Source organism: Geotrypetes seraphini, chromosome 13 (assembly GCF_902459505.1).
Source record: "Geotrypetes seraphini chromosome 13, aGeoSer1.1, whole genome shotgun sequence".
NCBI classification, from domain to species: domain Eukaryota; kingdom Metazoa; phylum Chordata; class Amphibia; order Gymnophiona; family Dermophiidae; genus Geotrypetes; species Geotrypetes seraphini.
In genome coordinates, this window is record NC_047096.1 from 33,100,812 (window position 1) to 33,114,599 (window position 13,788).

At 43.1% G+C, this 13,788-nt stretch overlaps 1 protein-coding gene across 3 annotated transcripts in view; it reads left to right on the top strand.

The window, feature by feature from the left end:
- The first annotated feature begins 3,852 nt into the window (after nucleotides 1-3,852).
- LOC117347627 (lymphocyte antigen 6D-like) overlaps nucleotides 3,853-13,788 on the top strand; it is a 52,400-nt gene continuing 42,464 nt past the window's right edge. Inside the window, exon 1 of one of the 3 annotated variants that reach the window (XM_033918792.1) lies at nucleotides 3,853-4,075. In XM_033918792.1, coding sequence (XP_033774683.1) covers nucleotides 4,018-4,075 — 58 coding nt within the window. In that variant the 5' untranslated portion in view covers nucleotides 3,853-4,017. The remainder of the gene's footprint in view (nucleotides 4,076-13,788) is intronic. The other 2 variants (XM_033918793.1, XM_033918791.1) reach the window with 2 other exon arrangements.

Here is a 13,788-nt window from a genome sequence, read left to right on the forward strand (position 1 = left end):
AAGAGATGAGGCTGTGTGGGAGCAGGGCTGGGGGGGTGGAACAGGGCGGAGTTTGGGGCAGAATGGGGAGGGGTTTGGGGTAGAACTGGGTGGGGCTGGGGCCAGAACTGGGCGGGGCCATTTGTTCGGGATTTTTTTTTTTTAGCTTCAAATATGGTAACCCTACATTGGCGCCTCCCTGCCTACACCAGCATCCCTCTCCCACCTCTTTTACAGTGACATGGGCAGGAAACTACTCTCACTACTGTGCTCTCCTCCATGCTCAGTTGCTGGCACCTCCTCAAGTTTAAAAACAACAGGAAGTACTTGGTTTCACTTTTAAACCTGAAAAACATGTTTCTTATTGTTGTGAAGGATGAGCTGGCGAAGCAGGCTTTTGCCACCCTAAGGCAGTGCCTCTTCTGGCTCACAGCACTGTACATAATCATATATGTAATGTAATGTAATTTATCTAATATAATAAAATGCTAGGCCGCGCATGCGCACTAAAAAATCGTGTTCCCTGATCCCGTCGCGGAAACACGAGTGCGCATGCGCGGTTTTCACGCATTGGGCTTACCACCACTGCAGCCAGCTGAGGTCTAAGATGCAGCTCAGCCTCTTCAGACAACGCCGCTCCTCCTCTTCGGGCAGCAGGCTCCTCTCCTCTCAGCGCAGCCGCTCGGAGGCCGCCAGGACAGAGCTGCGGCGCCGATCGCCTCCACCAGTCGGGCAGCCAGCCGCCGATCTCCAGTGGGCGGGGTATCGGAGGAGAGGGATCACGGCCGCTCAGCGCCCCCACCGAGGAGCCCAGCAACTTTCCGCCCACCCAGTGGTGATTCCATTAGCGTGTGCAACAGTCTTCACACGCTCATTCGGGCCCTTCTCCTGCCCTGATTTGCTCAGCTGCATCTCTGATGATGTCATCAGAGATGCAGCAGAGCAAATCAGGGCAGGAGAAGGACCCGAAGCAGCGTGTGGAGACTGCTGCACACACGCTGCTGGAATCACTACGTTTGTAGTTGGGCCCGCGGGAAGGGAAAGTGGGGTAGAGGAAACGCTAATGCTGCTGCACAGGGAACTGCTGTGGAGGGAGGGAAATGGAGGGGGAGGCAATGCTGCTTTGGACAAACAGACAGACAGAGGGAGGAAGGGAGACAGAAAGAAGAGAGACACAGGGGCAGGGAGATACATAGAAAGACAGACAGACAAAGGGGGCCAGGACAGAGACAGAAATAAAGACAGCGGGAGTCGCGTCAGGGGGTGTGCGGGATGTGGCAGAGAGAACTTTTCCAATGGGTGCAACTGGGCGGCTGTTGGGAACCTATGATCAGGGGCAGAGCAAGGTAAGTGTATCATAGGGATAAGAAGGATGAGGGGGGAGAAAAAGGAAGGGATGCCTACTGCTGGATAGGGGGAGAAGGAAAGAGGTGCTGATGGACAGGGGGGTGATGAAAAAGGAACAGAGGCCTAATGTTGGACAGGGGGCGAAGGAAAGAGGTGTTGCTGGACAGGGGGGAGGTAAAACAAAGGGAGAAGGGCTGCTGCTGCATAAGGAGAGCTGTGAAGGGGAAGTGGTGGACACAGGGGAGGTAAAAGGAAGGGAGAATGGATAGGGGGAGCAGGCAAGGGGTGGTGGTGGACAGCCAAGAAAAAAGAAAGGCAGAAAGAAAAAAAACAGCTAAGGAGAGAGAGAGAAAGAAATAAAGACAGACACACACACATATATTCTAGCACCCGTTAATGTAACGGGCTATAAGACTAGTTTCTTATATACCGCTAAACTCCGTTAGGATTCTAAGCGGTTTACAGAAAATAGACAATAGGGTGCATTAAAATTATAAGTAATATAGGTTTACAGAGAAATATACATTAAAGGATACAATAAAAATAAGATAAATAAATAAAGAATAGGTACTTTGAAATTCCCTTACTGTCCCGAAGGCTCACAATCTAACTAAAGTACCTAAGAACAAACAAATTAGCAAAATAATAGAGAGGAAATTAAAGATAGAGGAAAAAAATGAGATATGAAGCATCCTAACAAGAATACATTGAACTCTCAATACCAAATTGTTAAAAACAAAACGTACAATCCAAAATAATAATGTAATGGAAAGAAACTAATTAAATAGAAAATAATTTTAAGAATTAAATCAAATATAGAAATGTAAAAAGAAAAATAAACATTAGAAGTGAGGAAAAAAGAAAAGGTAGAGGAAGGCCAATCAATCAGTTAGAAAACACACGGGTTTTAAGGCAGAATCATATTAAACATACTCTAGCAGTCAATCAATCTGTATTCTACAAGTGCTTGATATTAGGCAAGGTGAAAACCACTGGACTCTTCTGTTCCTAGTTCTGCATCACATCCCTATCCCTTCCAGTCCCTGCTAGCTTGACAGAGCTTACAATATATTCAAGACAAATAAGGGCTTAGGGGGAGTTTCGTTTATTATGGGAATGATTAAAACAACATGGATATTGAACAGACGGATAAGGGGTTAGGAATTTTAAAATATCCTCAAAAGGTAAGCTTTCAGCCTGGATTCAATATGGAGTGGCTCAGGTACGGTGCAGCATAATGGAAGAAACTGGGTTGAGTTGGTGGAGGAGAAAGGTACAGCTAAGAGTGGCTTTCTCAGGGAGGAATGAGCGAAACCAAAGAGCCGCAGAATGAATGCACTACGAGTTGAGGAGACAGGAAGGATGACAGTGTCATTCACGGAAACAGAGAACGGGGAAAGTGGTGGGTTAGGGGGGGGGGAAGATAAGAAGCTCGGTCTTGGCTATGTTCGGTTTCAGATGGCAGTGGGACTTCCAGGCAGCAGGCTGAGACTTTGGCCAGAATTCCTGCGGAATTTCGGGTGCAGAGAGGCAGATCTGGGAGTCATCAGTATAATGATGCAACTGAAAACCACAAGAAGCAGTGGCGTCGTAAGGGTGAGCGGCGTCCAGGGTGGTGGCGCCAATCCCCCACCACCACCACGTGCGCCCCCTTCCTTTTCCACGTACCATTTTAACTTCCCCGGCATGAGCAGGACGCCCATGTCGGTGTCCACTCGCCCTTTGATGTCACTTCCTAGGTGCGGGTCTTGGAAGTGACGTTAGAGAGTGCCAATGCCAACACGGACAGCAACCTGGCACCAGGGAAGTAAAAAAAAGGTCCGGAGAAGGTAAAAGGGTAAGTGCGGCAAGGAGAGAAGAAGGGGTGGCGGACCGCCCCCTCTGCACCCCCCTTACTGCACCACTGAAGAGAAGAGATACGAACACCAAGGGAAGAAGTATAAACAGAGAGAAGAGTTCTCTAGACAGAGCCCTGAGCTACACTGACTGATAGTGGGATACCAGTGGAGGAGGATTTCCCAGAGCAAAACCTAAAAGTGCTATGGGAAAAATAAGTACAAAATCAAGACAAAACAGAGCCCTGAAATCCAAGAGAGAACAGCATATTAAGGAGTAGGTGTGGTGATCAACAGTGTTATCCTAAATGCTATTCACTGCGATGGTCAGTGTCATTTGCTACATGACAGGCTCTGGTGCATTCTTGGCTCCTAAACCCTGTCCTCAAGAAAAGCTAGATTACACATTCAGTCTTGCTGAAAACCAGGAGCCCAGCTGACAAACCGAAGCTTGATGTGCTTTTTCCCTGCATTTCTGCATTTCCAATTTAATCCCTTTTATAGTCAGGTTAAAATATGAAGACTTTTCTACGCAGTGCACACTGTGCTTTATCCTAAAGAGGGAGAAAAACAAAACACAAAATACTTGCCAATCACGGCCACAGGTTCTAGCTTTAAAAAAAAAAAAAAAATCCCTCCCATCCGTTACGTAACTCGCACACATGATATGTAAATATTCTGAACTGCAGCTGCCTGATCTCCACTTCCAGCTGATCCCATGGTCTTCCCTGCCAAGGGGGAGGGGAGTATCTGAGAGAACAGAGTCATTTTCCACAAAGCCTAAAATTAATCTGTGACTAGGTGTCGGGAGAGAAGAGGAAGAAAAATCATCTCTTCTGTTGCTCACACAGTCAGCATGAAACACCTTCTGCTAGCCATGATTGTAGCTGCAGGACTCTGGAATTTCAGCACTGGTGAGCCAATACTTTATTGATATACTGTATTTCATTAATTGTCTGCAAGCATCAGCAGAGAGGACATATAGAACATTGCACCATAAGAGGTGAATGCATGTTCAGAGCTGTCTTGTGAATCTCTGCTCTGGGCAAAACACTGCCTCGTCATTTCCATTATCTGTCTAGGTGGTCCATAAGTGAGTTATTTTTTTAAGCGCACACTGTGTTTTACACATGGAAAATGGTTATTATAGAAACACAGAAAAATGAAAGCAGATGAAGACCATATGGCCTATGTAGTCTGCTTAACCATGCCATCTACTATCCCCCTTCTCTCCCTACGAAATCCACTCACACTTGCCCCAAGCTTTCTTGAATTCAAATACACTTTTTGTCTTCACCATCTCCACCAGGAGGACGTTCCAAGTTTCACCACTCTTTCCATGAAAAAGGATTTTCTGAGACTACTTCTTAGTCGATTCCCGTTCATCTTCATACTATGCCCCCTCATTCCAGAGTTTCCTTTCAATTCAGAGACGCAACTCGTGCATTTATGCCACGTAGGTATATAAATATCTCTATCGTATCTCCCCTCTCCCACATTTCCTCCAAAGTATATATATTGAGATCTTTTAAGCTTGTCCCCATATGCCTTATGACGAAGACCACGCACCATTTTAGTAGCCTTCCTCTGGACCGATTCCATCCTGTTTATATCTTTTTAAAGGTGCAGTCTCCAGAATTGTACACAATATTCTAAATGAGGTCTCACCAGAGTCTTGTACAGGGGCATCAATATCTCCTTTTTCCTACTGGTCATTCCTCTCCCTATGCACCTAAGCATCCTTCTAGCTTTCGCTTTCAACCACTTTGGTCACCTTAAGATCTTCACATACTATCACACCCAAGTCCCGCTTCTCTTTCGAACACATAAGTTCTTCACCCCCTAAACCAGTGGTCTCAAACTCAAACTCTTTGCGGGGCCACATTTTGGATTTGTAGGTACTTGGAGGGCCGCAGAAAAAAATATTTAATGTCTTATTAAAGAAATTACAACTTTGCATTAGGTAAAACTCTTTATAGTTTATAAAGCTTTCCTTTAACAGTTAAAAGGAAATATATATAAACTATAAAGAGTTTTACCTTATGCAAAATTGTCATTTCTTTAATAAGACATTAACTATTTTTTCTGTGGCCCTCCAAGTACTCTATTTTTTCTGCAGCCCTCACATTTAAAGTTTAATATCTTTTCTTTCTCAAAACTGACACATTTCAATCACTATATTGAAAATAAAATCATGTTCCCTACCTTTGTTGGCTGGTGACTTTATTTTTCTGTGCTTTTAACTATGTTTCCAGGGCCTTCTTGTCCTTTGACTGTTTTTCTCTCCGTTTTCACTTTCTGCCTTGCATCCATCTTTGCACAAATAGGAAAGTCACTACATCACAATGACAATAATGTTACTCTGTTGCTCATATATTGTTTAGTAGAACTCTGCTCAGAGACATGAAGGCAATTTTGTACGCCTCACCACCCAATCATTGCAGTGTTCAAACAATATATGTATATAAAGAATAACTTTAGTTGTTATGTTGCTAGCTTTTACAGCTATGCTGAGCTTTTCATCCAAGTAACAATTGTTTGAAAAAATAACTTGAAAAACTTATCTTTAAAGTGTGGCTGGTTCCGACGTGCCACGTTTCGACCCTGCGTCAGGGAACCGGCAGCAAGAATAGTTACAATGGAGGTGAAAGCTCATGAAAAAAACCCGCGCTAACGCTGAATCTTGAATGCTGTATTTCTAAGAATGTCCTCTACCTTAAGTATATTTTGCTTAAATTGGTTACCCCTACTCATATATTTTGACTGAGTTTGCATCCATCTTTGGCATTAACTTAATATTAAATTTTTCTGCTTTCTTTTCAAAATCTACATTTCCATGTCTTACCTTCCCTTCTATCTCTCTCTTCTTTCATCCCTATTTCCATGGTCTGACATCTCTTTCCTTCCTTTCTCTCCCTCCCTCCTTCCTTCCTTCCTTCCTTTCCCCTGGTCTGGCATCTGTCTCCTTCCCTCGCCCATGCCCTGGCATCTCTCCCTCTCCCTTCATGGTCTGGTATCTCCTTTCCTTCCTTCCCTCCCATGAACTTGGCATCTCTTGTTCCTCTCCTCTCCCTTGTCTTCCTTCTCCTTCCTTCCCTCTCTTTCCCCAATTTGGGTACAGCAGCAAAAGAAGCAGCATTTCCCTTCCCCCTTTCCTGTGCAGCAGAAGCATTTCTCTTCCCCATTCCCTCCCCCTTCCTGTGGTGCAGCAGCAGCATTTCCCTTCCCCCTTTCCTGTACAGGAGAGGCATTACTCTTCCCCCTTCCCTCCCTCTCCCTTTCCCTGTGCAGCAGCAGCAGCAGCATTTCCCTAGGGTCCCCCTTTCCTATGCAACAGAAGCATTTCTCTTTCCCCTCCCCTTCCGTTCCCTTCCTTGTGGAGCAGCAGCGTGTCTGGCCGGCTCCCTTGCTCAGTCGATTGTTCCGTTCAAAGCCGCGGGTGGCGGCTCCTCGTGAGATCCGCGCCTGCGTCTGAAGCCTCTCTGATGTTGTGACGTCAGAGAGGCTTCCGATGCAGGAGTGGATAGCGCAAGGAGCCGCCACCCGCGGCTATGAACGGATCGATCGACTGAGCCGGCCAGACACGCTGCTGCTCCACATGGGAAGGGGGAAGAGAAATGCTGGTGTGGATGGCACCAGGAGCAGCCGCCGGCCGCAGCTTTCACCGGAACAATCAACTGCATCAAGGGAGCAGTTGATCATCGCATCCAGACCGCGGGCCACAAAATAGCACCTGGAGAGCCGCATGCAGCCCGCGGGCCGCGTGTTTGAGACCGCTGCCCTAAACTGTACCATTCCCTCGGGTTTTTCCATCCCAAATGCATGACACATTTCTTAGCATTAAATCTTAGCTACCAAATTCCAGACCATTCTTTATGCTTCGCTAGGTCCTTCTTCAATCAGGGGTGTCTACTCTATTGCAGATTATAGTATTATCTGCAAAGAGGCAAATCTTACCCAACAGCCCTTCAGTAATATCGCTTGCAAAAATGATAAAAATAACAGGCCCAAGAACCGAACCTTGTGGCATACCACCGGTAGCATCCCTTTCCTCAGAGCAATCTCCATTGACCACTACCTTCTGTCGCCTTCCACTCAACCAGCTCCTGTCCCAGTCCGTCACTTTGGGGTCCATATTGAAGGCACTCAGTTTATTTATTAGATGCCTGTATGCACAGGATATACTCACGTTAAAAAAAACCCTCCCCCCCCCCCAGTGCTATAACTGGGCAACAGCATTTACATGCTGCTTGCATGCATAAATTTAGAGATTACTAGAACCTTTGTGGATAAATGTACCTGTCTGTGCATTAGTGCCAACAGGGCACCTAAGCATTATTCTGTGAGAGCATATATAAGGGAGACATAGGGGAAGGGCTTCCATTATGTACATAACGTACAAAATACTGTAAACTAAATGCACCTTTGCTGCATTTAGATACCCTCTGTTATACCAGGTACATAAATGTTAGGCATGCCAATGCCAGATTATGTTAGTAAACTATAATGTAATCTGGGGGCTGAGATGGCATTATATAATAGGCTCTCACCACACAGCGTCGTGGCGCCTAAATGGCGGCATCAATAGAATAGCACCCACAGTGTTGAAACAGTTAGAGTAGAATCATACCAGGTTATGCCCCCGTGGGACTTGTTCATTGGTGCCCCTCCCCTCGTCCCTCCCACTTTGCCACTGCCAATCAGAGGAGAGGGTGAGCTGGAAGCCATTTTCTACGCCCCTCCACATTTGCGTCCTGTGCATCTGTACCAGTTGCAGAATCCTTCCATGCAATGCTGGATTAGAGCAATTTTCGCTGGCACTATCTGCATTGAGTCTTCAAAACTTGGTAGCCAACAGACTTATAAATTTACTTGCAATCAGTAAGAGGCAGATTCAGTAAATGGCGCTCAAATTCATGCCAAGCGCTATTCCATTGTGGGTGCTTTAATTTAAAAACATTCCTCTTTAAAGCTGTATTTAACCTCTAAATTCTTATCCTTCCATGTAAATTTTAATTCCAGTATTTTTGTACCCAAATCCTAATGTTCTTAACCTCCCCCCTTCAACCCTCTTTTTCTCCGCACTAGGAATCAAAATTTTGTAACTTTTTCCCTCACGTTTTCTCCACCTTACTCCAGTTTTGTAGTATCTGTCAGTATTGTCAGTCTGAAATTGCCCTGTGTTATTTATTGTAGAAATTTTATTAATATTTTTAATGTTTTACTCCAATTGTACATTTTATGTAATTCGCTTAGAAATATTAAGCGAACCATCAAATTTAAATAAAACTTGAAACTTTGGGCCAAGCACTTAGAGCAGATTCCCATATCTAACTTTGGGTGCAAGGATATACACCTGCTGAAACCTGGTGTAAATCTTGGCAGTCAAGTTGGGCGTGTAACCCTGGTATTCTAGAACACTACATCTTAATCATGGGAAGGCCTATGACCCGTCCATGGTCACACACCCTTTTGAGTGCTATGTGAGACGATGTAGGCACACAGGGCCTGATTCTATAAACAGCACCTAACTGTGTGTAACTTGTTGGTGCGGTTGTCAGTCAACTCTAGACACCGTTATACAATCACGCATAGCTGTGCTTAGGTGTCGCTAGGCATCCTAGAGGTAGGTGCCAGTATATTAGGCCAGGTCAACTACACTTACTTTTCAGGTAGGCATGATTAGGCATCAGAGGGCACCTCAATTTAGGCATCACTAAGTGCTGCGCAGATATTCGTGCGCAACCTTAATCCAAAATTTTTAAAAATCATTTTTTTAATCGGTTTTCAATGGCCTGGTCAATTACCATGCCATTTAACCAATTAAAAACCAATTTAGCTGTGCGTGGATTTTAGTTAGGCATCCTCACTGTATGAGATCTATTTGCGTTCACTGTTTCCATTATATGCAAATAGATCTCATGCATATTTATTGCAGAAATCCTGAAAAACAGACAGGGTTATGGCTGGATTAGAAGACCCCGCTCCCCTCTCTAAGCATTTCCGCGTGTGAGCATCACATAAATATTAGCACCTATGTTACCGAATTACCATCATCTGGCGCAAAACTAGGTGCTTTCATTTCTGAATGCCTACTTTTAGGCTTATTTATTTATTTATTAATATCCTGCTTACAACTAAGCAGGTAACAAAGAACATGCATTTCAGAAGGCTTCCTTTAACGGCTAGAATATGCTGCGGTAGCACTAACAGCACTAAAAGTATTCATAAGTGCAAAATATCCACTTCCTGAAGAAGCTCTCTTTATATCTTGAGAGCGAAACGGAGATCTTCCGTCGCAGTATTTCTTGAGGGCCGGGTAGAAAACCATCCCTGAGCTAAGTGTTATATATGTATATAAATACTATAAGAAAGAGGCCCGAATAGGGATATAAGAATATATTTATAATTTAATTGAGTAAAGCCCTTAAAGGTTGTTATATTTTAAAAAAAGGTTAAAAATTAAAAAAAATCAAAACTCAAAAAGAGACAAGTGGGATCGATGATAGCCCGCATACAGGTTATTAGCCTAGACTGATTCTAACGGCAAATAACTGCAGGCGCTTGAGATCCTTAGTCTCTTCTGAGATACATCTGGTTCAGCGTTTGCCTATGATTAGGTGGTTTTTGTGTGTCACATGTGGAATACTTGGATTTATAGCGTATAATATAATCAACATAAAACAATACAAAAAATATCAAACACAATTTCAAGACAGCAAAGCAGCAGACCTCTCTAATCATCTGTCCTCAGATTGTAGACAAATTCGTAAGTGCATATTCGAGCATGTAAAACACTGTTCTACACACTCAAGAGGACTACTACTACTACTATTTATTATTTCTAAAGCACTGAGAGGCGTATGCAGCACTGTACATTTGCTCAGAAGAGCTTACAATCTAATTTAGACAGGACATTTCGGGATTGGGGAGATTAAGGAAGAGAAAATGATAGAGTTGGTAAAGGTATCTGACAGTGAGTGGGAGTTAGGAGTTGAAAACAGATTCAAAAAAGTGGGATTTGAACGCTGCTAGGGAGGGAGCACGACGTATTGATTCAGGTAGCCTTATAAAAGAGTTTTATAAAATTATCCCTAAGAGGACAATTCTATAAAGTGGTGCCTAAATATAGGGGTGACAAAGAAGCACATTTAGCGTCAATTCTATAATGGTGCTCAGGTGTGAATAGTAGTGCAAAGGCGCTTTGGTGCACTGAAACTTAGGCATGACAGCTTACACCAGGTCAATGGCAAGCATAAGCTGGCAAGTCATAAGAATAGCCATACTGGTTCAGACCAAATGGTCCATCTAGCCCAGTATCCTATTTTCACAGTGGCTAAACTTATCTTCGATAAGAGTAAATTTGATTACGTAACCCCTCTGCGAAAGGAATTACATTGGCTTCCAGTGTATCTCAGAATTCAAATTAAGTGTATTTGTATTGCATTTAAGATCATATTTGGCATTTTGGCCACTTTGATTCCTTTAGACTGGAATGTTCATAGATCTCATCTTGCCAGAAGTTCTCAAAAATTAAAACTTGCATTTCCCTCTCTCAGTGGTAAAAACAGAACCTTTAAGAGATTTAGTTATTCTTTTGCTTTTAAATTAACCAAATTCTGGAATGCTTTGCCCCTTACATTAAGAAGTTTAGGTTATTTTGCTTTATTCTGGAAAGTTCTGAAAACTTTTTTGTTTGCTAAACATTTTGGAAATTAACTATTTCAGTCTACTTTTTCTTGTCAAATTTATGTATTATGTTTTACATTATTGTAAACCGAGTCGAGCTTCTCTTGGTTTTAGTTTAGTTTAGTATAAAGAACCGCGCCTAAATTCTTTCGCTCGCAACTCAAAAGAGGGCCTTGGGTGTGTCATGGGCATTCCCAAAAGTTGCACACACTGTTACAGAATTGGGGGAAATGTGTGCTCAACTTGTGCACCAGGATTTACAGCTGGTTTCCGCAAGAATAAGTCCTGGCACCTATTTAGGGAATGGGTACTCTGCGCTTTTCTATAAAATGCACTCATCCCAGAGTGCCTTTTATAGAATAGCATTGAGCGGATTTTTCCCGGTGCCCAAATTTGAGTGCCATTTATAGAATCTAGCCCCATGTATCTAACGCGCCAATTTTATTGACCAACACCTAGTGCATATGCGCAGAGATATCAATTGTGATGGCATTCACGTACGTGATAGCACCTAACCTATCAATCAGAGCAAACAACCGGCACCTAAATGTAGGCACCTTTTATATAACTGACCTTTAAAGGCTCCACAATGTCAATACAACTCATGTCTGAGTAAAACGTCATGCTTCACAGTGACTCGCAGAATGTCCATCACACTTAATTAAAAAAAATCTTGACTTAATGTGGGAACTATTACAGAGCGAGCTTGTTCCAAAATATTCAAGAACAGGATGCACAGAAATCTGACAGAGAACATTAATTATGACATAGGGCTTTTCATCTTGTTCCCATTGAAGACAGCGAATGAGTAAAATCTTTGCAATAAAAAGTGAAAATAGCAAGACCCCTCTTCATATTGATAGAGCTGGTACAACCTGCTCATGCAGGCTTCAAGCAGTTGGAGATTAATGTTACATGAAAGCTTTCTTCTAGTTACCACCAGTAACTGGCCCTAAGCAAACATACAGTCCCATAAGAACATAAAAGTCATACTTGAGCATGGGCATTAGACACTCATAAAGCTGCAGTTGCCAATTAAGCTGCTAGCTTGCACTCAAGGTGTGCAAAATAACAAAAATATGGAAAATGACACATAACGCAAGTTTCATCAAAATATAATTTTATTTATTGTTTTAATTTTTCCATCATGGAACTCAAAAGACTAGTTGCGTTAGCGAGAGGTCGTTATAGTTGCCAAAATGCTGGCCTTCTGATAATGAACTCAACCCGATACTTCGAAGCTCCCCATTATATACCTTTGGCTCAGTGTGACATCATTGGCCGTAGGCCAACCAAAACTAACAGAGGTGGTCTTTAAAGTTTAGACAAAGAAAATTCCTCTACATGTTTAATAGTTTCAGAAATCATATTTGTTTTGTTTACATTCATTTCTGAATATACATTAACATTTTATTACATATCCAATATTCTTTTTGTCCTTTTCACAAAGGTATATTAAGAGAACCTGCATTTGTTAAGTGCTGATATATTCTCAGCCCTCCCTGTCAAGGAGAAGGAGGAGCTGTTTCCCCCTCTCCCTGAAACCTGACAGCTTCATGTTACACCTACACAGTCCTAAGCATGGGCACCCAATGCCCCCCTTCCTATGCTTGAGACTGCTACAGTTTCTGACTAATTATTTCCAGCTGTTGTGCTCAGGATTTTTCCTTAGTGTTCTTTTTATAAACCATTTATATCACCACATATCACTTCAGGGGCCCCAAACATTCATAGTTTCATTCATACCATGTATTTCATTCATATTTAATGCATGTTATATCTCAGTTTGGGATACGTATTCTAATATGTTCTTCCTAGCCAGCCTAAGGCACATCTGGTATCAATTAGAACCACGAGGCTAGAAGCGGGAAAGCCTTGAACAAAGACAGGGAAAAAGGCTGAACACAAAATGGAGTAAAACCAAGCAAAAGATACAGAAAGACAGAGAACCCAAAATGGAGTCCATGTATATCCTGATTTCCTTCATGATCTAGCCTAATAGCAAAGTACATAAAAAGAATATTATTATGCTTCTCCTTAATATTAATCTGTAGTGTGTTTTTCTGGCCCTGGCTACATCCATATTCAGATTTTTATTCACCAATTTTTCGTACGCTTCTATTGGGTGTGGCCTTAACTAACACATTTGCTTGTATCTAACTAGAGTTACCCAGAATCATACGAAAATTCCACAAAATACTGCACCATCATGTCCTGACGTCCATTCCATTACCGTCCCATAGACATCACCCCCTACTGGCCACGAGCCACTACTGCTCATACTGGGACAGACCAAAGATCCATCAAGCCTAGTATTCTGTTTCCAAAAGGGCCAACCCAAGTCACAAGTGCCTGGCAAGATCCCAAGAAGGAAAACAGACTTTTTGCTACTTATTCTAGGAACAAACAGTGGGTTTCCCCAAGCCATCTTAATACGAGAGGGTACTGAAAGATCATCAGATCGGCAAATATTGGCTAAAACATTTGCTGAGACACTACAGATATTCAGGAAACGTGTTCGGTGTATAATCCACGAGCAGCTGGGTATGTAAAAGCTGTCATACAAGTGGGTGCCCAAATATTTGAATGCTGACGAGAAACAACACTGAGTGGACACTTTCAAGTTGATTTTGCAGCATTTTCAGCTAGCTGGTGCCAACTTTTTTGAATAATTACTGTTGATAAAAAATGGTTATCCCAGGACAAGCAGGCAGGTATTCTCACAAGTGGGTGACGTCATCCGACGGAGCCTTGATGCGGACGCCTCACAAGCAGACTTGCTTGAAGAAACTCGAAGTTTCGAGTCGCCCACACCGCGCATGTACGAGTGCCCTCCCGCCCAGTGCAGGGCGCGTCTCCTCAGTTCTTACTTTTCCGCGGAGCCGAGAAGTCCGTCTTTGACTCTCTGCGTGAAGTATTTTCACTTGTGCCTTCTTTC